A 26,332-nucleotide genomic window follows, 5' to 3' on the forward strand; every position below is an offset into this window, starting at 1 on the left:
TTGTGTCTTGATCAATTGCGTGTAACTATCTGAACTTTTACCTGAATATCACTTGTGCTTTGGAACCACAGATTCCACGTCTAAGTCTTTATTTATGGTATGACTGCGTACGCAAATTAGCGTTATCCTTAGAAGGTATAGGCAGGACATTAGAAGGTATAGGAAGGTGTGTATAGAGGTTCTGATCCAGTATCGTTACCATGCAGTCGCCTGTCGCATTGCTGGGTACACATATCGCCTAATATATAACCAGCTTTAGACAGCTCATCTGGCAAGTTAACAACTGACAGTCTAGACATTCCTAAACGTGCTCAGTTCAGCATAATGGATCCTCATTCAGAGGCGGTCGCAAGAAGCGATCGCTCTCTCTGAATAATGGCGGCCGCTTCATTTTTGAAGTGCGGCCTCTTGGTCGTTAGTTAAGCTGGGGATTACCACCCACAGCTTAACGACCGACCAGGTTGATGGTCGCAATGGTGATCACCATCGCGACCATCGGGGCTTGTGACCGACTCTGAATGAGGTCCACTGTTTCTTTTACCCACAACTGTGCTCCTGCTATTCTCCTTCTTTATGGTCAAAATAAGGCTAAAAAATAGCCCTGGCATAAAAACTACACAAGCCTAACCAGTATGCCACTCCGGCTGAAGCAGCATTTCAGTGTGGTTTAGTGTTGTGCTTTCTATATATCTGAAGCTTGTACATGTTTTAGTAAATCCTGGGAGGCTTACAGGCTAAGAAGCCCATATAGTTGAAAGTTTAGGCGTTTAGAACTGACCATGAATATTCTTTGACCTACTTGGGAGTAACAAAATCTTATGGGATTTAAAATCTCTCCAGCCCAAAAATACTAACTAACACATTTTGCTCAAGGAAAGCTATAGGCAAACTTCAAGTAAAGATTACACTGTACAACAAATTAATACTTTTAATTTGTTTCCTTTCTAAAAATAGTCATACATTATTAATTTGAGGTCAAGAAAAACTAAAATGATTTCAGAATGTTTTTACTAGCTCTATTTTTTGAGCTACACTACTTGCACTATACTGTATGTACATTAGTAATATAGTCATAGTGAAAAGCTATTGTAAAATAATCTGATATTTTCTTGATAGAAAATAAATAACAGTTTTTTAATTCAGTCACAAATAAGAACACAAAACGAAACAAACATACAGCAGACGAAACAAACATACAGCATGCGAAAGTATTATCTAATATAGTGGCCTATTCATGGGGGTGCTTTCTCTTTGCTTGTCGCCAGTGGCGTAACTAGGGCAGGGCGAGCGGGGCACGTGCCCTGAGCGCCGTGGGACCGGTGGCGCAGGGGGGGGCGCCGCCGGCCATGGTACCGGCCCGCCCTAGTTAGCCAGTGCAGTGCCGACCGCAGTTTGACCCTGATTCAGAGCCGGACGCTCTGACAGAGCGCTCGCTCTGAATCAGGGCTGGACTATTTTTTTTTTAGAACGGCCTCCTGGCCGCTCGCATAGCTGTGGGTGACCACCCACAGCTATAGCGAGTGGCCAGGAAGATTGTCGCAATGGTCAAGACCATCGCGACCATCGGGCTTGCGACGAGACCCTTGTGGTAGGGTCTCATTGCCGCAAGCCCCAGAGAGGTTTCGGCTCTAACAGAGCCGAAATCTCTCTCACTGACATCACTCGTGATGTCAGTGGGGCCACTCCCAAACGGAGGCGTTCACATGGGAACGCCTCCGTTTGGGCAGCCACTCCCCCGGCCCGCCCACCAAAGGGGGCATGCTGTCACTCAACATCGACAGCACGCCCCCTTTGGTACGAGACCCGGAGCGACGGATTGCCCATCGCTATCTGGGTCTCGCACATGCGCACGATGGAGCCGGCTCCGTCATGCGCATGCGCTCTGGGCCACCATTGACCTGGTTGCGAGCGCTCAGCGCTTGCGACCGGGTCTGAATCAGGCCCTGTGTGCGGTCAGCACTACAGATTTACACACGACCGGCGCTAGGCTTCCCAGCGCCGGTCCTGTGCTGCACAGCTGAGCCCCTTCCCTCCTCCTGAACGCTTGCCCAATAGCGCCAGGAGGAGGGTGGCTGTGCTGACACACACATCGCTGCCAGCGCTGGAGGCGATGTGTGTGTTAACCAACAGCCAGTGAGAGTCAGACGACTCTCATTGGCTGCTGCTGCTACTGCACACACATCACTGCCGAGCGGCAGTGATGTGTTTGTGAATCAGCAGCCAATGAGGTCAGACAGACTCTCATTGGCTGCTGCTGCTGCACACACATCACCGCCAGTGCTGACAGTGATGTGTATGTTAAACAGCAGTCAATGAGTGTCAGATAGACGCTCATTGACTGCTACAGCCGCAGCGCCCACTTCAAGAGCCGGCTCCCTTCCGGCTCCTGCAGTGGGTAATGGGAGAGACGTCATGACATCATTACGTCTCTACCATAATGCAGAGCGCGCCAGCCGGGGGGGACTGAAGTGCGGACGGCAGCGTGGATTCAGGTAAGAATTTTTATCTTATTTATTGTTTCATTTCAGTGTGTATTTATCTGGGGGGGGTAAGGAGGGGACTACTACTGGGGGCACTGCTCCAGGGAGGGGGGGCGGGTTCCACTACTGGGGACTACTACTGGGGGGGAACTACTTGGGCCTACTATGGGGGGGACTATTACTAAAGAGGGGACTACTACTGGGGGCACTGCTTCGAGGAGGTGCACGGGACCACTACTGGGGGCTACTACTGGGGGGAATACTACTGCACTGCATTGGGGGGGACCACTACAGGGGGCACTGCATTAAGGGGGACTCCTATTACGGTGGCCACTATAAAGGGCACTGTGTAGGGGGGACTACTACTGGGGGCACTGCATTTGGGGGGGACCACTACTGGGGACTACTACTGGGGGGACCACTACTATTGGGGGCACTGCATCAAGGGGGACTCCAACTGGGGCACTATATAAGGGGCTTACTACTGGGGGCACTACACAGGGGGGACCACTACAGAGGGCACTGAAAAGGAAGAACCACTACAGGGGCACTGCATAGGGGGGACAACTACTGGGGGCCTGCATAAGTGGGACAACTACTGGGGGCACTGTATAAGGGGAACTAATGGCGGGCTGCATAAGGGGGAATACTACACGGGGAATTGTGTAAGGGGCACTGCATATGGGGGATCACTACTGGGGGCCTTTATAAGGTGAACTAATCGGGGGCTGCATGAGGGGGACCACTACTGGGGGTACTGTATAAGGGGCACTACTGGGGGCCTGCATAAGAGGGACCACTACTGGGGACATTGTATACTGGGGGTACTATATAAGGGGGACCACTACTAGGGGCACTGCATAGGGGGGACTTTATAAGGGGCACTGCATTAAGGTGCAAATGGAAAAATTTTCCCAGTGACAAGAAAGGGGTGTGTGTCATGTTGACACGCTCCATTTTTCAGTGGCCACTCCCCTTGTGTCCACGCCCATTTTTCACCGCGCACGCCTGCGGCGCGCGCACATAGTGGTGAAGGGGGGCCTCCATTTTTAAATTTGCTCTGGGCTCCAAATACCCTAGTTACGCCACTGCTTGTCGTTTGTACTCCTCTTCTGGGGCATCTCTTGTCATTGTCCAACAGTAGTGATTCACCTACTCTGATATCTTTGTTCTATTGCTGAAATGTCCACAGTTATCTTGTGTGGATAATCCCGTGAATCGCATATATTTGCATGGGGGAGAGGACAAATAACTGATTCATTTAATTGGGTCATTAGGCCCCGCCCCCTCTGCGCGGAAAGGAGATTGCTGGTAAGATTTTCTCCATTCTGCCCATTTCACCAGGAATACCCCTACATAGTCATAAATGAGCTATATCTCGGAACTCAGAGCTAACTGAGGGCCTGATTCAGAGCCGGACACTCTGACAAGAGCGCTCTCTCTGAATCAGGGCCGTCCTACCTATTATTGGAGCGGCCTCCTGGCCGCTCGCATAGCTGTGGATGACCACCCACAGCTTATGCGAGCGGCCAAAAAGATGGTCGCGATGGTCAAGACCATCGCGACCATCGGTCTCGGTGCCGCAAGCCCAGGAGTGCTTTTGGCTCTATCAGAGCCAAAAGCACTCCCACTGACATCACTAGTGATGTCAGTGGGGCCGGCCCCAGGGAACGCCTCCGTCTGGGCAGCAACACCCCCGGCACGCCCACCAAAGGAGGCGTGCTGTCACTCACCATCGACAGCATGCCCCTTTTGGTGCGAGACCCATAGCGACGGCTTGGCCACCCACAGCTTATGCGACCACCCACAGCTTATGCGAGCGGCCAAAAAGATGGTCGCGATGGTCAAGACCATCGCGACCATCGGTCTCGGTGCCGCAAGCCCAGGAGTGCTTTTGGCTCTATCAGAGCCAAAAGCACTCCCACTGACATCACTAGTGATGTCAGTGGGGCCGGCCCCAGACGGTAGGCGTTCCCATGGGAACGCCTCCGTCTGGGCAGCAACACCCCCGGCACGCCCACCAAAGGAGGCGTGCTGTCACTCACCATCGACAGCATGCCCCTTTTGGTGCGAGACCCATAGCGACGGCTTGGCCGTCGCTATTCGGGTCTCGCGCATGCGCACGACGGAGCTCCGTCCGTCATGCGCATGCACACTAGGGCACCATCGACCCGCTTTTTAAATGTCATATTCATTCATTGCATGCTGAAATCAATTAGAAGTAACTATTTTCACATCAGAAACATTTTCATTGTTGTGCAGTGTCATCTTAGTTCTGGAAGAACTGTACAAAATGATATTCCTGAAAACAATGTTGTTTTTTTGTAATCATTACTGCCTTTGATATTTAGTCAGAAAGATATAATATTTTCTGTTTCAGCCAACAACTGTAGACTAGTTTACATATTTGTATTTTACGAGACGTATTTTTATCTGGTCTCTACATAAATAAATACTTTTCAGACCAGGTCACATCTTTTTTTTATTTTTGGCAAATAATAGGCATAATAATAAAGCTTGTACATTCAGGCACGAAAAATGTGCACTACAGTGCATCAAGCTTTTAATGTGCTGGAAATGCTCAATACATTGTTTATTACACCTTCGGCAGGTCCTCGAGTGCAAGGTGGTCTTTTAACTCTGCTGCCTTATTTGCTCTTTGTGTGCAAAGCATATGGCTTTATTTTATATTGCGAAATAAACCATTAGAAGTAACTGCATATTGACTTCCTAAAATGAAATGTAAACAGTAACAGAATATGTATTCATATTACACCATGAACAGCAAATTGACAGCTGGTGAGGTTACAAACTGCTCCTTTTAATTTAAACAAAAAGATTAAGGTGCTAATATTCTTTCATTTTACTTTTAGAATGCACTTATTAGCTGCGTTAATAGGAATGAAAGTAAGTATCATGTTTTATTTTACCATCACTATTTAAATTTATGGTTATTTATAAAAAATGTATAAAAAATCTATTATTGTTATTAAAATTATTAAAATTATTATTATTATAACAATTAAAATTATTGTTATTTATGGCACATACTTTGCCAGAGAGTGCCCATACGGGAGATGCGGTGCAGTGCAGTACTCCTTATCATTAGACCGTGCCCTCTCACTGTATAGTGCAACAAATCATGATTCTATGAAGAGTGGGAGGGGGCCAAATAACACAATCTCATAGATTCTAGTAATTTTTTGCCCCTGCCCACGATTCGTAACATCATGCTCCCTGGCCCATCCATTTCACTAGGAAGTGGAAGGGATGGTCACTAACTTTTCCTAGAGTTCGCTGGATTCCCTGACATCTTACACAGATGTCTATGTACTAAGCCTTGGAGAGAGATAAAGTGGATGGAGATAAAGTGGCAACCACTTGGCTCCTAACTGTCATTATTCAAACACAGCCTGTAAAGTGATAGGAGCTTATTTTTTGGTACTTTATCTCCATCCAAGGCTTAGTACATAGACCCTTACTCTCCCAAAGTTCCAGTAGAGTAGATAAGTAGGTAAGTATGCAGTAACATTACATTTATTGGTATTAACATACTATGGGGTCTATTTACTAAGCCTTGGATGGAGATCAAGTGGATGGAGATAAAGTGCTAGCCAACCAGCTCCTAGCTGTCATTTTTCAAACACATCCTATGACATGGCAGTTAGGAGCTGATTCTCTGGTACTTTATCTCCATTCACTTTATCTCCATCCAAGGCTTAGTAAATAGACTGCTATATTTCAGCAATATTTGTAAGATTGTTGCGTATGTGGAGTAAATTTAGCAATACTTTTAGTTGTGAATTTTCTCTGTTCATATTCCAGTGGGATCTGTTTGCTGCAGCTATGCCGGTCGGCACACAAACTGTCGGGAATACTGTCAAGCTATATTTCGCACCGATTCATCTCCAGGACCTTCACAGATCAAAGCAGTGGAAAATTACTGTGCATCGATTAGCCCTCAACTAGTGCAGTGTGTTAACAACTACACTCAGTCCTATCCAATGAGAAACCCAATTGACAGTAAGTAAATGCAATTTAGCAGATGCCAAACATGATAGTAGAACCGACATTCCAGCTATGTGTTTCAAAGGACCAACATGTTTCCTCAGACTCTAAAGGGTATATTAACTAAAGTGAGAGTTTTTAGAATTGGAGACGTTGCCCATAGCAACCAATCAGATTCTAGGTATTATGTTCTAGAAGGTTCTAGTTAAATGTTAAGTAGCTACACAAATATACTGCTCATCCTGGTGCACATCCACAGAAGCATCCTCGATTTCTATGTCAGCATGTTCACTTGTGCTTACAGTACATCATCATAAGAGGCAGAATCACCAGTAATAAATAAAGGCCAAGGCCTTTGCCACTTCATGTTGTGAAAGGTATAATGACAATTTTCTGTCTTTCTGCAGCTAACTGTCACTTTGATGTTTTTTTCTTTACCACTGTAAAAGATTGGTTCTTAATTTTAGATGCCCTGACTTAAGCCCTGCATGCCCTTGGGCATCGGCTTTAGTAGATGATGTAGATAGATTAGTATCGTCATGACTGGTGGCACTGGCAGCAGCTCCAGCACTAGTATGTGGTTCCTGCTCTCCTCTCAACTGATCGTTCTCCATATCAACAAACACAAATTAAGTGGGGTACAGCACACACGTCAATTTGTACCAATTTTAAATATTACACTGCGGTATAAATGACCTACAGTGTCACAATATTTTTTATTAATAAAAAAAGAATAACACACTGCGCTGCCACTTAGTGTCACCAGATTATTTATGAATAAGAATAACACACTGCGATACCACTTACAGTGTCACAAGATTGTTTATGAATAAGAAAAGAATAACACACTGTGCTGCCATTTAGTGTTACAAGATTATTTATGAATAAGAATAACATACTGCGATACCACTTACAGTGTCACAAGATTGTTTATGAATAAGAAAAGAATAACACACTGCGCTGCCATTTAGTGTTACAAATTTATTTATGAATAAGAATAACACACTGCGATACCACTTTCAGTATCACAAGATTTTTTATGAAGAAAAGAATAACACATTGCGCTACCACTTAGTGTCACAAGATTTTTTATGAATAAGAAAAGAATAACACATTGCGCTACCACTTACTGTCACAGGATTATTTATGAATAAGAATAACACACTGTGATACCACTAAGTGTCACAAGATTTTTTATGAATAAGAAAAGAATAACACACTGTGCTGCCACTTACTGTCACAAGATTATTTATGAATAAGAATAACGCACTGCGCTACCACTTAGTGTCACAAGATTTTTTATGAATAAGAAAAGAATAACACACTGCGCTGCCACTTACAGTGATGTCATTATGTTTTATATATATAACGCATATTATTTAGCACTTTGTTGTGGTCTTGTAGTCGGCGTGTAGACTAATCATTTATTCTCGATTGAGGAAAGAAGTGAAAAGTTGAATATTAGAATGCGCTACCACTTACAGTGTCACAAGGTTTTTTATGAGTAAAACACTGTTCTACCACTTACAGGGTTACAATATTTTTTATGAATAAGAATAACACACTGCGCTACGACTTATAGTGTCACAATACGTAGACAATATACTGCGGTCTGGTCAGCAGTGTCACTGAACAATAATAGCGCAGCTAAGTTGCTAATGCACACACAAAAAAATAAAAAAAGTACTTTTATTTTTTTTTACACTGGGGAAGAGCACCCCTAATTGACAGAGCACCCCCCCTGGACAAAACAGCAGCTCTTTATGGACTGCAGCCCTAGCCTGATGGACAGGACAACAACACAGGAGCAGCCACAGTTAATTGACAGGATAAGTGACACAGCACCTGCAGCAGCCACTGAAGGAAGACCCCCTTTATATACTGCAGCCTAAGCCCCTTTATGGACAACACAGCAGCAGCCTTCAGGCCAAGACCCCGATTGGACACATACACTGAGTGACTGACAGTGAATGACTACATCTGCTAGCTTCTCTCTTCACATCCGAAGTGAAAATGGTGCCGATCGCAGGGACCTTTATATAATCCAAAACCCCCGAGAATCCGACAGTGGGATGATGATGCTTTTTGCCTCTTTTCGGGATTCCAGTCAGGCCGGAAAACTCAAGCCGAACTCATATCTCGCCTCGGAACACAAAGTTTAAGTGGGTCCGGTTCTCAGAGAACCGAACCCGCTCATCTCTAGAAAAAATATTAACCAAGCAGCTCCTAACTGTAATTTTTCAAACAGAGTCTATAAAATGTAAGTTAGAAGCTGATTGGTTGGTTATTTATATCTCACAATTTTATCTCTCATCAAGCTTTGATACATAGGCCCCTTAGTTTGTAAAAGTTTAAACAGACTGTCTATTATGTCTCAGTACATATCTCCAACTGATCAACCACAGTCATATACACAGTCCTGTCAAGACTGTATTTTCCACCAAATATGATTTGCTAATATTATATACATAAGGTCATCATCCAGTAGCCAATATATTAAATGTTGGATGTCGTCAATTGTTTATCCCACAAATGTTTGGGTTTATATGCAATACCTATATATGGGGCTTTATACACCCATAGGTAAACATGGTTCTGTATAGTTTCTTGCCAGTTATCCCATCCAATCTCCTACTTTAAGTTCACTGCTATATTTAATGCGGCTGTATTCTATTGTCAGTGTAATTTAGTGTTATGCATTAGTATGCAGTTTGTGACTGACCATATATATTTGTAGATAGTTAGAGTACACAAACACTGGGGGTCCCCAGTTGTTTAAGTCATTAACTCAAATCCTCACAAAATGATTGTCACAATCCAGCATTGCATTTTGAAGTCCTCTGTTATAAACATCACATTCGTTGTTCCAGTCTAACATTCAATGTGTGTGAATCTTGTGTGTGTGTTCATAATAAAGGTAAGAGGGAACTATGTAGCAGTATTAGTGATTTATGACAATGTGGTCGTAGGTTAACAGGCTCCAGCCTGTATATCTCATGCTCCGACAGGCAGTCTCAATTAACCCATGTCTGCCATATCCCATACTTACCGACTTCTGATATTTCCTCACTGGGAAAAACCTGGGGAGGAGACGCAGGTGGTAGGTGTCGGGGGCGGGGCTTGATGATCAGCGACATTAAGCCATGCCCCTTGTGGTAAAATGTTGCAAATCCTGCACATTTGCATAGGGGGAGGGGCTAAATGAAGCGATTATCGTAGAATCGCACGGACCTGCCAATCTGCGAAAAAAATTCTCCCCATTCTGCCCACTTCCCTAGGAAGTGGGTAGAATGCGGAAGAAGTGCCTTCCTGGTGGTGCGGGGGGGTTACCCAAAAAATCGGGAGCCTCCCGCAGGTCTTGCGAGGGTAGGCAAGTATGCATTACTCTCTATTCGGGCTCTGTATCAGCGTCTCCCGGCATCATGTGATTCTATGTTCTAGGAGCTCATAATTCATTATAATCACATTATCATCATAGTGACATTTACAACCGATAGATAATTATGAAGACAGCAGCCATAGAAATGCCAACGTACATTTCACATTAGACCAGTGTTGGCTAACCTTGACACTCCAGCTGTTATGGAACTACATGACCCAGCATGCACTGCTACAGTTTTGCTATTAGGGCATGCTAAAACTGTGGCAGGGCATGCTGGGATATATAGTTCCACAACAGCTGGAGTGTCAAGGTTAGCCAACACTGCCTTAGACTTTTTCAAGGCATCAATCCAATTCTCATCCTCCATTGGTTTAAATACCTTGCCTTAGTAATTGGTCTGTACTCTTTTTCTTTGCTGTAAAGGTGCCTATACACGGTGCGATTTGCAAGCTATCTGATGTCGTATGCAATCGCCCTTAAACTCTCTCTACCTGAAGTGAACGATGTGCAGCAAAAGCTGTACAATGTTCAGCCAATCTATCTTGCATGATCTAATGATTTGCATATTCATTAGATCGAGCACGATATGACACAGATGCATGTAGCATGGACCAGGGAGATCTGTGCTCCATGCATCTGTGTTATTGACACATAGCATGGACGGGATCAGAGAGAACTGTCTGTGCTGCTGTGTATTTCAAAGACACAGATGCATGCACGGACCAAAAGATCCATGCTACATGTAACTGTGTCATTGACACAGAGCACAGACGGGATCAGAAAGCCCCGTTGTGCTGCTGCGATAAAAAAAAAAAAAAACCTGTGTAAAAAAAATAAATAAATGGCATGCCCCCCCTCCCCCCAAAAGAGCAACCAGCCCCGGGCTTTTAGTGACCCAGTGCTGGTTGTGCTTAAATACAGGGGAGTAATGATGTAGGGGTCCCCTGTACTTAAGCACAACCAGCATCGGGCTAGTCAGAACCAGCCTGGTAGCCAAAATAACGGGGTCAAATGACGTAGGGGTCCCCCATACTTTGTGCAACCAGCACTGGGTTCTGAACCGGTCCTGGTTCTGGAAATACAGGGGAAAAAAATGAGTAGGGTCCCCCTGCATTATCCAGAACCAGCACCTGACTTTTTCTAGCGGGGGGCTAATGCCACAGTCTGGGGAGCCCTTTCACCAGGCCCCCAGACAAAGCATTAACCCTGATCGCTATGCAGCCCAGGCCGGGGATCCCTGGGGAGCTGGGGACCCCCCCAGTAAAGGGGTCTCCCTCTCCAGGGCACCCTCAAGCGCTGCAAGCACATTCGATGGTGCTCGATGTACCAATGTTTTCATGCACTTCCAGGAGATGACGTGCGCAAGTGGGCATCTTATGAATGGCTAGTGGGCGTCTGCATACACAAAGTGATCGCACGTCAAGACATAGTGGGCGTGCTAATGCCTTGCAGAATGATTGCCTGCATTGCTGGGCATGCATTAGATTTGTATATGCTAGGAGCGAACGAATGCATATAGCGAATGGGTCTGAATGAGCTCCACAATGTGATCGCAATGCTAACTCGAGCATGCGCACTGCGGTGCATACACATGCACAGTACGCACCATCGACCGATCTCCGTATGCTGTTGCAGTTGCGATCCATGATGAATCAGGCCCTATGTTTGATCACTTGTTTTTATTGCATATATCCATACTTACTGGTCATGTGACCGAAGATTTTCAGAATAAGATAAGTAATCGCCAGCTTCTATATGTTGTTCACAGGTGATTGTTGTCACCCCATTTACACTGTTTACACACTAGTGTGCCCTCTTTGCACTTTGTTTGCTTACATATATATATATATATATATAAAACCACAAATTACCCTTATTTCGTGCTAAGGTCAATTATAGCAACACCTCAAAGTGGGACCCCTGTCAACGGGAACCAAATGAACAATACAAATAAAATAATGAACCTGCGGGCACTAATATACAATGTGTTAAACGGGATTACATTTAATATAACATATGGATAGTTCATATCCTTAAGGTGAATACTTATGCTTGTTTCAACTTAAAATGATCCAAAAAGGTCCAGAATGGTTATTCACTTGATTTTTCCTTCATATGCTTAATAGGACTATTATGGTATGTGGAAATGTCCTGTAATTATACTCTCACACCAAAAATCCCCCAGAAAAGATGGCCGATTGGCCTACTGTTAGTAATTGAAACAATATTTAACTTTTTGTAAAAATGATATAAACAAAGTTAAAAGTTTCTTAAATCAGATAAAATTATGTCAATTAGCCAAAGAATTTGTTAGGTAGATGTTAACACCCACCCACCCTTAGGCATGGCTTTATGTTTGCATACTCACAAACCTCTGCATTAGCCCTACGGGGTTGGGTACGGAATGCCGGCACTCGGGATTCCGGTGGCCAGAATCCAGACGCTGACATCCCAACAGGGTTAGAATGCTGACCCAACAGGTGTAGGTATCCTAACCCTCCTTCCCCGCAGCCCAAACCTAACCTCCCCCTTAGTGTCAAAACTGAACCCTCCCCCTAGTGCCTAACCCTAACCCTTCCCCTAGTGCCTAACGCTAACCCTCCCCTTTCCGCCTAACCCTCCTCCTAACCCCACTACTTACCATCGGGATGCCAGAGCCGAAATCCCGACACCAGTCAGAATCCCGGCACTCTGAAGGCTGGCATCCCAACAGCCGGCTTTTCAGCTGTATCCTGCCTTATGGAATCCTGCATTAGCATAAGGTAGTAAATCTGGCTTCCACGGTACCTACAGCCACTTTGCGTACTACTCAGAATCAGACACTGTATGTGTACCCTGTCTGACAGGAAGCTCAGTCAGCCAGGACAAGGATGTGAATGTGCTGTTAATAATTTAATAAACCGATCAATACAAAATAGTGAATATATATATATATATATATATATATATATATAATAAAAAAGTAAAAAAATAAAAAATTATAAAGATTTTTACATAATCATGCATAATGTAGGTCCAATACACATTGCACAGTATGCAAAGAATATTATTCAGAAGCTGTGAACCCAATCACTAAATCAGTCTGACTGAGTGTCGGTGATTATATATCATATAACAGTTACAACCGTCAGTTCTTTAGTATATCCTTGGTTGCAGCCGCAATAATGTTTCCGATGCTAATTCCTGTCAACATTTGTCCACATAAATGAGAAATAGAAATAAGTATTCCAAGACAATTAGGAAAATGAAATAAACAAATGTGGTGGATGTGGCACTTGTTATCCACTTCCTTATGTTGCGTTTTTCTGATTGGGTTAATGATTCAACCATAGATGGTCATTGTTCGTTATATTCTGCGTCATTATGGGTGGGGTTGGAATGTACATCTGTGTGCATGTGTGTACGCGTGTATGTATGTATATGTGTGCATATATATGTGTGTGTATATGTATGTGTATGTATATATGTGTGCATATAGAAACCATTGTAATTCCTACACCGTTCACCTGATTTGGATGTAATTACCCTCAAATTAAATCTGAAAGTCTGCAGTTAAATCACATCTTGTTTGTTTCATTTCAAATCCATTGTGGTGAATAGAGGCCAAAATCTGAAAATTCTGTCAATGCCACAATATTTATGGACCTGACTGTATGTGTATATTTTGTGGGGATTCTCTGTTTTCCATTGGTTCCTTAGTATATGCCTCAGTCGGAGGAGAAAAATGTATAGGAGAATATATAACAAAATAAAATAAAATAGTTTGCCTAATTGTATGGGGATCAAATGGATTTATAAACCATGAGAATATAACTATAATGTTGGTTTGGGATATATGTTTAAATAGATTTTATGTTCCATAGATATATGTATATGCATATTTTGATTATATTGAAGATAAAGAATAAGATGCCATCCTCCTAGGTTTTTTACACACACGTGTGTGGACACAGGCTTTCCATGTATGTGTGTGTTTTTTAGACATATGTCACAATATATGTCTTTCATAGACTGTTTCTATATATATGTTTTCTATTACTAGTTATTAACTACCTAATTAGTTTTTTTTATTCATTGATTTTATATACGTACACTATTATAGGTTATATTATTTATATGCAAATGTGCTGCTATATTCTATCTGAAGTATGATTTATTTATTTATTCATTTTTTATTTGTATGCAAATGAGCTGCTGTAGTTATATCTGCAGACAATGATTTTTTTATGTTTTTGAGATAAACATTCTTGCAAGGGTTGCATTTGAAAATACAAGCTATAGTGTAAAGCACGAGACCATCCAGGATTAGATTACTAAGAATGCTTTACAGGTGTCTCATTAACTTTAATGAAGTTGGGTATATAAAGGCATCAGGTCAAAGGTCTGGACACACCCCCCTGATGAAATCCTATCAAGGAAGAAATTAGTTAGGAAAAAATCATTCTGTGAAATTTTGGAGACCGATTGCAGCAGCACTGACACTTTTTCTCCAGCCTGGCTATTACTGTGCTTTTTTACACCAGGCTGGCTATTACTGTGCTTTTTTACACCAGCCTGGCTATTACTGTGCTTTTTTACACCAGCCTGGCTATTACTGTGCTTTTTTACACCAGCCTGGCTATTACTGTGCTTTTTTACACCAGCCTGGCTATTACTGTGCTTTTTTACACCAGCCTGGCTATTACTGTGCTTTTTTACACCAGCCTGGCTATTACTGTGCTTTTTTACACCAGCCTGGCTATTACTGTGCTTTTTACACAAGACTCCGCAGGTATCCAAAGTGGGTGCTTCTATTACCGCAGGACAAGCACAGCCTGAGCAGCCTCTATTTCAGCTGAAGGTAACATCTCAAATCCATAGCAGGGGAGCAACACGGCACTTTGGAGCAGCTGAGTCCCGCATATGCAGCGGTGAGTTGTGATATATCACCTGTAAGCACCCGCTGCTAGTGAATTTATCGGGGAGCATGTATGAACAATAAATAAGGAATATTCTCCTCCTACACATTATATTGGAGTAGAGATAATTTCTGCTTAGCCGGACGCGGCTTTAGCTACATACTTTATGCTCCATAAAATAACCACTTTCTCACCGAAATGTGTTTAGTGGATAACAAGTGCCACATCCATCATATTTGTTTATTTCATTTTTCTCCTAATTGTCCTGGAAGACATTTCTATTTCTCATTTATGTGGACAAATGTTGACAGGAATTATTATCGGAAACATTATTGCGGCTGCAACTAAGGATACACTAAAGAACTGACGGTTGTAACTGTAATATGATACATAATCACCGACACTCAGTCAGACTGATTTAGTGCTTGGGTTCACAGCTTCTGAATAATAATCTTTGCATACTGTGCAATGTGTATTGGACCTACATTATGTATAAATCTTTATGATTTTTTATTTTTTTACTTTTTTATCATATATATATTCACTATTTTGTATTGATCGGTTTATTAAATTATTAACAGCATTTTTATATTCATTTTTACTGATTCATTTATTTATTAATTTATTGTAGTGATGTGTACATTGGATTAGTTCCACACCCACTAATAAGGGATTAAGAGATTCTTCCCAGCGCTGTGTTTTTTGGATATTGATTTGGGTCTTTTGCTGCCAACTTTTATCACAGCAGCTAGGTGTATCTGTCCCTCTATTTTGTATTTGTAATTTATACCTCATTTTTACATATTGGTTTCCATAGCGCCATAGGTTACTTTCGTTCTTTTGTTGACAAGGATGTGAGCAGGAATGCACTGAATATGATGGCTGGTCCCTGATAAGGAGCCAGCTATCAGCAGGTACAAACATTTTAGGGCCAGCAGTCCCAAATGTCAGCTCCCACCAGCACCAAAATGCCAGCACAACTGTGAGTGCAGGGTGGACCCATAAATCAAGGAGCTCCCAGGATTTATAGATCACATCTTGAACTTATAATTAATACATGACTCGAAACTAGTTAGATAAATGAGAAAAAAAACTTTCAGAAACGTAAAGGAGCTTTTGAATTCAATTGAAATATTTTATAAAACTTTTGTAAACATTTGTAATCCACATTTAGGAGCGAAATTTTTATTTTATGAATTACAAAATGTAGGAGTTACTCACTTTGAATAACAATGCAGTCTACATTTTTCTTAATATTTTAAACCCCATATTCTTTTTATTTTTTAGTTAAATTCTGTGGTTCTCTTTGGCCTTGGTATTATTTTATTACCTTTCATTTATTGGTGTTCAGTGTAATACTGCACATTAAAAGGAACTGAAATTAATATAAATGTATATAATATCAGTATAGTGCAGTAATCCCTTACTACTTATTATTGTCTCCAATGGTGATAATATTGTTTATATTTTGTATTATGTGGAATTCTAATACAATATATACAGTGTATCATACTGTAGTATAAACTGTTACAATATAAATATACTGAAATACAAAGAATCCATATAAATATTTATATTATCAATCAAAACACTATTTTGGTGAAGTTTCCACTAGGCTTCTCCTAGTAATAACACATATGCTGACAGAGACCTTTCCTACATGGTCTAAACAACATATCAAATGCTTCCAAATACTTCCATTATATTGTAACATTCTCCTTCATAATATTGTAACATTCTCCTTACAAAGAAACATGCACAGTTGCACTTGTCAGATGGCTTTTACTGATGAAAATGTTATATTATCACATTTCCCAAACAGCATATGGCTCCTTAATACTAAGCTAACATTACCAACTCTCTATCACTTGGCCGACTAATTCAGGAGCATCTTCCCCCTGAATCCCTCAATCCTTTATGGTTCACACACAGCTAATAGTAACATCTTTACCCCTGTCTACTCTTTGTTCCAGGGATTGCGTCATGCTCTTTATAGCAGAACCCTCTTTGCCAGTCTTTATTTTTGGAACATATGCATCTAATGCCCATACTTGAAAGATAAAGGGCTGTATTTACTAAACTGCTTCCCAGCAGGTTGCAGGTGAAAATTTAAAACGACATGTGAAGTCATTGTAAAGTCCAGCATGCTTTACACTGATTGCAGTACAGTTTTACATTTTCACCTGCAACCCGCCAGGAAGAATTAGCTTACAAAAACCACTGCTTCATAAATAAATCCCAAAGTGTGAAAAAATGTTTGTTACTCCTGGATGCTAAATAAAAAAATAATGAAATGCTATATATAGAAAGTAAATCCTACAAATGTTCAGACATGACAATTTCAGACAATGTATTGCAATTTCTAGAGATTATTTATTTGCAAATGCCAGAAGTGCTACACAATTACATACAGATTGTGATTTGATAACCATGTGGACATGACTCTTCAAAAACAAACCAACCACTAGCCAAGTCTTATTTACAGTCTAACTTTTTTTTACAGGTCTATACTGTTGTGACAGAGCTGAGGACCACAGTTGTCAAACAGCTTGCAAAAGGATACTCATGTCCAAGAAAACAGAGCTTGAGATTGTTGATAGCTTAATTGAAGGTTGTAAAACTATGCCTCTGCCACAAGATCCACTCTGGCAATGCTTCTTAGAGAGCTCTAGGTCAGCTCATCCTGGGGTCACTATTGCTCCCCCACCTTCTACAGGACTCGATGGAGCTAAACTTCATTGTTGTTCAAAGGCAAATTCATCAGTATGTAGGTAAGTTCATATGCCTGAGATTTTTTTTACCTCAGCTGATATTTTTAATGCTTTTTAATCATGCGTTTTCCATGTGCCTACATGTGTTGCAGTTATACAAAAACAATCAATTGTACCATTAGTGTACATAAAAGCAAGGGAAACAAGTTATGCCATATTCTAAAGTATGAAAACTGTTATCATTTCAACAAAACCAAGGATTTTACTGTACCATATGGTGTGAGATGCTTGGAGTGACTTAGATGCCTCATCACTGGTAGCAATTCCCCTACTTTAGTAATTCTGCATCTTACTCGCATCGTAGCCACATACAAATTTGCATACAGTGTCCTAGATAGTATACACAGAAAAACAAAATGCAGATGCACTAAGTGATCATTACTGTTCAAATTTAAATATATATTTTAATTCAATATATCAGTGGTAGTTAGAATATCGTTGGCCAATGATACATGAACGTGAACCCCAGAGTGTTAGGGACCTGCTCGATTAGGTGACTTGGACGTTGGTGGACAGGCGTGTATCATTGGCCAATGATATGCTAACTACCTCTGATATATTTAATTACAATAAATATTTATGTTTGAACAGTAATGATCGTGTAGTGAATCTGCATTTTCTTTTCCTGTGTATAGTACTTCAAAATCTCAGCATGATAGCACCTTTCATTACTATTAGGGTGTGCAATCTAGAGCCACTCCCCAGTGTCCTAGATAGCTAGGATTAGTATTTTTGGCACAAAGTTGCATATTAAGCATAATATTTGGCGCCTTAGATATTGCTTTGCATAATATGTGGCGCAAGGCATAATGCCAGTCACTCATATCGGAACTTTGGGCCTGATTCAGACCCATTCGCTAAATGTTTACGCTCGCAAGCGGCCCGATGTTCTGCGTACGCGCATGCGCACGCTTCATTTGCGTGTGCGTGAACTACTCACTGCGATGGCATACCGCTCGCTCGCCCTGCAAAGACAGCCCAGTGTAATGAGTGACAGGAGAGGCCGTTTGTGGGTGGTAACAGGGGCAGGACACTAATAACGGGGGGTTGGAGATGTGAATGCAGGCGTGTCTGAGTGTTTCAACGCCATTTTAGAGGCGTGCATAATTAACAGGCAGCATCATAGTATATGTCACTTGCCTTTTTTTTACACTGATTTCCTCGCAATGCTTGTGGTAGGGTAAAGCAACTGCAAGCACTGCGTTAGCATCCGATGGTGCTCGATGTACCAATATTTCAATACACTTCCTGGAGATGACGTGTTGCTGGTGGGCGGCTCTGCCTGTGCGATTGGGCGTACATTCAGACAAAGTGGGTGTGCTTATGCCTTGGCGAGCGATCGCTTCCCATGGCGTCACTTTGACAAGTTTGCATACGCATCCAGCGAGCGTACGTAGATAGCGAATGGGTCTGAATCAGGCCCTTTGTCTTTTGCCTTTTTACCCATATTAGCGACAGTCACACACAGAAGCTGCATGACATGCCAGTATCAGTAGTCAGAGTACCTGTTCATTGTTTAATAATGCGAATGACATGCATATTTTGTGAAAAAGTGCCTGGCAGGACAATTGACATCGCTAAGTCACAAAGTCAGTGGTGCATCAAACGGAGCTATTTGGCAAGATTTGAGGATAGGTGTATGGTACATCTGTAAGTGGCACAAAGTGAAATAACACAACATGCATACAAATAAAATACAGTGATGTGAAATAGGCTGGTCTAGGAAACTGTACCAGGTTCCATCTATAGCAGAATCAAAATGAGATACTGTAAGAGCGAAGGCAGTACAACTGCACCCACGTTCATATGGTATAGCACACAGTACCTGTCCAACTCTGTAGATCAGGACATTGGTCACAATTCCAGGACAGCTGGAAGATGTCTCACTAATGGCTGCATCTTTTGAGTAAGGTTTTGAAAGGATGTTTCTAGGGAAGGCTAAGTGACTATGGGGGAGAATTCTCAACCTCCTAAAGAAAGCAAGTGGAGAATCTGCCCATAGCAATTAGTCACATTCTAGTTATCTAGAAACTGAATGGTTGCTATGGACAACTGTTTCATTTGTTCTCTATGCGTGGCCCATCACATGACCACGCCTCCATATAACAAGGTGCTGGTGTGCACAAGCTGTCCTAATTTGCTACAACCAAAATTTGCTATAGTATAGAGCAAAGACTCTCACAACATGCTATAGATGAGAACTGTCATTCCACCACAACCTCCTGTGATCACTTTACCACAGGTCAGACTGCCTCAAGGGTAAGATGGGCACCGCTGGGCGTCAATACCGATATTTACGCAGGTATGCGTCATCGCACGCAGGTAAAAAGGCAGCAGTGAGCGTCTTTATGCCCGGGTGATCTGTGCTAACATTAGCATATTTTTGCTGCTTCGTTGCATATAAAATCGCAGCTGCGATCGCATTAGCGTCAATCTCTGAATCAGGTCCAGAGTCAACAATACATTCAGACATATCTATATAATAAGCGAGATTGAGTGTCTGTCCATCCTTCTATTTGTCCTTATGCATGGACAGCGTTTTGGACTTCGTCAGGGCCACACACTATCACACAATCCCTAAAAATGGGGACACTCTTAAATGACACAGGCTCCAGTGGAAATTGTCATTTTGCCAAAAACCTGTGAGAAAGCTACAAAAGTATCCTTTTAACCTATGAGTATGAGCAAACTTGATTACTCATGTGAGTTCACATTAAATCCAGAGCCTCTGTGTTTTCATGCAAGGGAGTAACTTGAACTTTGTGAGCCACCTAGCAAGATCTTAAAAGGGTCCCCCCAGAGGTAAAAAAAACACATACATTTGCCCCTACACAGAGCCCATTCATGTTATGCCACACAGACCCTAATAAAGGCATGCCACACAGAGCCCATTCAGGTTATGCCACAGAGTAATATCATACACATTATGCATGCAATAGTAGTGCCCCTTTTACATTATGCCACACAGTAATGCCCCTTACACTGCACAGTAATGCCCCTTACACATTTAACGACACCGCAATGCACTTTACAAATTATACCACATAGTAGTAGTGCTCCATATAACACATTATTCCACACAATAGTAGTGCCCCTTACACATTATGCCCCCCCCAGCAACTCACCTCCCCATGTACCCCCAGAAGCCTCTCGTCTCCTCTTGTGTGCCATCAGCAGCCAGCAGGTGCAGATTTGCTGCGGGCTGCCAGCTAATGGCGCACCAGCAGGCAGCTGCAGACATGGACAGCCAGTGTCAGGGCAATTTGAATATAGCGCCAGTTGTGAGCCAATTAAAGGCCAGGGATATTGGCAGCCAATCAGGAGCCGCCATTGCTTAATGGCTGTCAGTCTGCAAACTCTGATTGCCTCGTGAACATTGGCTCTGTCTTTCCATGACTGGCTTCCAGTGCACCAGCTGTAATCAACTGGTGAGCTGGCACCAAAGGAACATCGCTGATACCCAGGCCCCCCTCGATGGCCCTGACTGGACCGGCCCACCTTGTGTACGTGACTGGAGGCAGGGGGAGCGGCAGGCCACAGAGGCAGCTAAGGCACCATAGCAACTGCACCCCTTGCACCCATGGTAGTTATGCCACTGTTTGCATGCATGTTAGCAAACAGTAGTGTCCTTTTCAGGATCTATAGAATGGGGTTATAAGTGAGAACAATGTAAACAAATAAAACCTGCAGGTGTAATCCAGGGTCCAGTCTTCTACCCAGGCAATGTTGGGTATCCCAGCTAGTTTATAATAGACATGTGGAATATGGAACCTCAAAACTGCATTCAATAATGAATAAGGGAGGGGACCTTGCCTACAGAACACCTCGATATCAATTACCTAATTAAACCTGCTGGTATAACCTTTAGCATCAAGACAAAATAAGAAATGTGAGCCATTGCAATAATAATAAAATAAGTGGAACCTAACCCACCACTCAAGGACCTTCTGTGGCATAGCTCTGTGAGCCTTTAAATTCCAGTCAGGGACCGCAAATAGCAGTAAATTCCTCATGCTTATTAAACCGCAAATGGAGGTCATCCATGGCCGTATAGAGGTCTAGTCTATCAAACCATTCTTTAAGTGAAGGTGGGGATGTGGATCTTCAATGCATGGGTATAACTGCTTTAGTAGTACTATTGAGATGCTTGTGCAAACATTTTTATAGTAGTACACTGGTCCCTCAAGCAGGTTCAAGAGCCAAAAGAAGGGATCAGTAGGGATGTCTCTTTCTATAATTTTCATAGACAGGATTAAAACTTTCTCCCAGAACGGAACAATCTCAACAGACATGGAGTAGAGAACCTAGTGCATAGTCACACCACCAACACGCACTGGAAACACCAGGATATATTTTTGCAAGGGCATTGGGCAGCAAAACCAGTTAGAGAGGAATAGCTAACAGTGCAGGAGAAAGTGTAAGAAATTTACCACTAGCTGGATTTGGAGATCTCACTCCCAGTCTGTTGTGATTGAGTGTAGCATCTGGTATGTGTGTTTAATAAATAAGGAGCCAGACAAATTTCCTCAAAAAGGGTCAAAGAACTACCACAGGCCAGATACAAACTCCTGTCTAGAAGGAAATATTTAAGCAGCAGGTAGCGCCAGACTTCAGAGTCAGGTAAAAATCATTTGGCCTGGAGGTCACCAAGCATCCACCAGCTGGCCCGCATGTATCACCCCCACCTGTGTCCACATGTGAAATACAGCGTTTAGATTTCTTGGTGGAAAGTCGGGTATGTCAAACAATGAAGTCAGAGATGAGACTATGGAGGAAATGGGAGACCGTCTCCGTAATCTGTTCCAGCAAGCCAATATGGGGCCTATTGTTGGGTGGGAGATGACAGGCACCTGGATCGCTAAGGAAATATTGTGATAGATGTGGGAAGGGAGTGGTCCCCAATTCTGACCCATTGCTTGCCATTCCTTGACCTAGTCCATACCAGAACCCAACCCAACTTAGCAACTTCATAATATATGGAAAATTGAGGAATAGAAATCCCCCATGAATGTTTGCTATTGAACAATATGTCATGTTTGAAACAAGGCCTTTGACACCAATCCCTCCCCAACAAACACACACAAAGTATCTCACCAGTCTATGAATGTCAATAAGCCACTGTTTGGGAATATGGATAGGAAGTGTTTGTAGGAGGTAGAGGATTCTTGGGAGGATTTTCTCCTAAGCCAGGAGAAGTTTTTTTATGCCAGTCCCTGAGTTCAGTTTGGAGTTTAAGTAGCAGATGCTGGAAATATCAGCAAAAAGCTGAGGCAAGTCACTGTTTAAGACCATCCCTAAATATTTAATACTAAAAGGATGCCAGGAGTATGTGTCACAAGCCACTGCACTGCTAATTCTGTGCGAGGTGAACGCCAGGCCAGCGTTCGCTGAAGCTCCACCTACCTCCTGTCCATCATTTTGGGCTCAGTCCAGATTGGCTCCTGCATCCATGACCTTCTCCTGTGAACGCTGCTCCGATGCCAGTGATAGCATTTCACGTGTTTTTGGTTCTAGCGTGGTCTCCTGTATTCAGTCGAGTTACCTGTATCCAGTCGGCTTCATTGTTCCTGTCGTTTGTGACATCTAGGCGGCACGGTCCACATTTGTACTACCTGCTGCTTGTGTCATCTTGGCGGCACGGTCTGCATTCCTGCCTCCTGCCGTTTGTTTCATCTAGGCAGCATAGACCGCACTCAGTGTCCAGAGTGCGCAACCCAGCGTCCTGTGGCTTGTCAACTCAGCGGCACAGGACACACGTCAGAGTATGTGATCTTGTGTACTGCTACTAGTGTCATCCCGGCGGCACTAAGCGCACCTCAGTATCCAGTGTACGCAACCTTGTGTACTACCGCTGGTGTCATCCCGGCGGCACCAAGCGCACCTCAGCATCCTGTGTACACGATCTTGTGTACAACCTCTAGTGTCATCCCGGCGGCACTAAGCGCACCTCAGTGTCCTGTGTACGCAATCTTGTGTACAACCGCTAGTGTCATCCCGGCGGCACAAAGCGCACCTCAGCATCTTCTTGCCAATTCTTTCAGTCCTCACGGCTGCTACACAGCCCAGAGGCTGCTTCATAGCCTACTCCACTCAGTGACTGATATTTCAGCCCACAGGCTGCATCAAGCCAAGGTTTTCCAGCCCTCAAGGCTGCTTCTCAGGCCAGAGGCTGCTACCGGCCCAAAGGCCGCATCTCAACTTTTTGTCCCTCAGGCCACAACCAGCCAGAGACTGCTACCAGCCCAAAGGCCGCATCTCATCTTACTGGCCCTCAGGCCACAACCAGCCAGAGCTGCTACCAGCCCAAAGGCGGCATCTCATCTTACTGGCCCACAGGCCACAGCCAAACAAGTCACTTCCAGCCCTCAAGGCTGCTACATTGCTGCATCAAGCCAAGGTATACCAGCCCTCAAGGCTGTTGTGGGACTAATACCCTATTGTCTGACCTGAGCCTTAACAGTATGTAAATGACTGCTTCAGTCTTTACAAGGTATGGGGTATTACCAATAAGTCAAGAGCAGTGGATATTGTATAATTTGCCTTGAAATTCGATAGCTGGCTAAATGTTTGAAACTCTGCCACTAAATTCAGTATTGATACAACCGGGCTGGACAGGATTACTAATATGTTGTCTGCAAACAACACCAGTTTATATTTGCAGTCACCTGCAATGACCCTGAGATGTTGGGAGTCAATCTAATTATTCTGGCAAGAGCCTTTATACATAGTATAAAAATAACATGGGGAAAGGGGGCATCCTTTCCTAGTATCATTAATAATAAACATAGGGTCAGAGAGGGCACTGTTAATCCTAATTCTCATGGAGGGTGATGGTAAAGTGCAGGGCTCCTAAGGGAGGTAGAACCCAAATGCATCAACAGGTTTTATTGGCACCTGTGAAAAGTAAGATTACCAGGGTGGTATCTTTAAGAGCCAAGTGCATGAGATCAATTACCTTGGTGGTGTCATCTCTGGTCTCTTGACCCGGCATAAAAACCCACTTGGTTGGGATGTATCAGTTCAGGGAGTAAGGTTTTGAGTTTATTAGCAATAAGCTTAGCAAACAATTTGAGTATGAGATAGGGCGGTAGCTAGGCTGGGTCCTTCCCCTCCCTGTGAATGACTCTGATGCCTCCAAGAATTTATCTGGGAAATAACGCTCCACAGAAATTTCAATGAAAGCCAGGAAAGGAGTTTTTCTTGGGAAGGAGTCTATCTTTAAAGGTCTTATAACACAAAATAGCGAAACCATCTGGGCCTGGACTTTTCCCAGTGGGAGTTTACTTCTGAAGAAGTTGTGGAGCCCTACCATGATGAAAAATGTTAAGCCAGTCCTATTTGGTCACCTCGGACACTTTGTACCCATTGATATTATCCGGACTAATTTACATCACGGATAGGGTCTCGCTGCCGCAAGCCCTGGAGTGATTTTGGCTCTATCACCCCTTCCCCGCTACCTAAGCCTAAGTCCCCCGGGGGGGTGCCTAACCCTAAGTCCCCCCCCGGGGGTGCCAAACCCTAACCCTCCCTCCCCCTAGCCTAGCCCTAACCCTCCCGTGGGGGTGCCTAACCCTAAACCTCCCCCCCCGCGGCTGTCCGCTCGCGGCGCCCGGCATCACTACGATCGATTTAACCAAAAGTGCACTGTGTGACCCGGATTACCTCACTTGCCGGCCGATCACAGATTGGGTTTTAATCCTCACTGGATTTTGAGATTCCCTCTTACGTCAGTAACTACCTGTTATTGACCACTGTGCAGTGTGCTTGTAACAATGCTGCCACCAATAAACTCCTGCAATCAGTGTTTGGAACCGCTTCTTAAGTACAACTAGGCTCCTACCTCTTCTGCTGCGTATGCATCAACGAGCTGTGGCCTCACCTCCTGATTGGTGTCTGCTGATTCCTCGTGATCCCTCGCACTGGACCAGGCTCTTCACAGTAGCTGGCAGAAGGGCTTGAGTTTGGAGGCACCTGGACTTAATCCAGAAAAGCCAGAGAATGGAATAGCGTTTTGCGCAATTCTGTTGTCGCAGGACTCGGATTCAGGAGTCGCTGTAAAGGCAAAGATGTTTATTGCTCAATAATCTTAAAAAAAGACTCTTACCTCAGCTTTAAGGGGGTCAGCATACAAAGATGCTCAGCAGTTCAATCATTGATGTTCACGAAGATACACACACACACACATACAAAGCTCACATGCCCTTCTTTTATGCCACTCCAATACACATTACCACCCTGTGGTTTCAAGCAATCCAATTAAGTGCATGTGCTGTCCACATGCATGGTTAACATTGTTCCCTATGGACAGCGGGGAGTGATCACTCCCCTGTGTCTGAGCCCACCTGGAGTTTTAGTTGCCACCCAGGAGTCAGCTCATCTAAGGCTGGGGGAAGTTTCCCTCCAAAATGGACTTCCAAAAATCTGCTAAGGGACCAAGCCTGCCACCTCTGCCTGAATCTGAGTTTCAGAGATGGGCAACCAAGGTCTCTGGGCAGGGTTTCATGACTACTGAGGGGAAGCTCTTTGGTAGCTCCCTGAAACAATTAGCTGGCTGACTTGGCCAGCTTCCTATGCACCTTCTCATACCACTTTCAGGCATGAGGTTGCATGGGAGGGCAGTCTGTTTCCCTGGAAGGGGGCTGGGGGATCCAGCAGTCCACACAGAGCCCTGGATCCCCAGGGACTTCCAGGAAACCCAAGGAAAGTGCATTTTACTTTCAATTTATACACTTAAAACACCTACATCTTAAATATATTCACATTTTGTGCTTCTGCACAGCATCAGGCTTTACA

General features: G+C 43.5%; 1 protein-coding gene across 3 annotated transcripts in view; it reads left to right on the forward strand.

Annotated features, from left to right (window-relative positions):
- RECK (reversion inducing cysteine rich protein with kazal motifs) overlaps positions 1-26,332 on the forward strand; it is a 255,837-nt gene that overhangs the window by 149,749 nt on the left and 79,756 nt on the right. For all 3 annotated transcript variants that reach the window (XM_088442336.1, XM_088442338.1, XM_088442337.1), the window contains 3 exons: positions 5,354-5,387; positions 6,306-6,503; positions 17,272-17,539. In XM_088442336.1, the coding sequence (XP_088298462.1) occupies positions 5,354-5,387; positions 6,306-6,503; positions 17,272-17,539 (500 nt within the window). The remainder of the gene's footprint in view (positions 1-5,353; positions 5,388-6,305; positions 6,504-17,271; positions 17,540-26,332) is intronic.

The sequence above is a fragment of the Taudactylus pleione genome, unplaced genomic scaffold (assembly GCF_031769625.1).
Source record: "Taudactylus pleione unplaced genomic scaffold, aTauple2 ptg000309l, whole genome shotgun sequence".
Classification (NCBI taxonomy): Eukaryota; Metazoa; Chordata; class Amphibia; order Anura; family Myobatrachidae; genus Taudactylus; species Taudactylus pleione.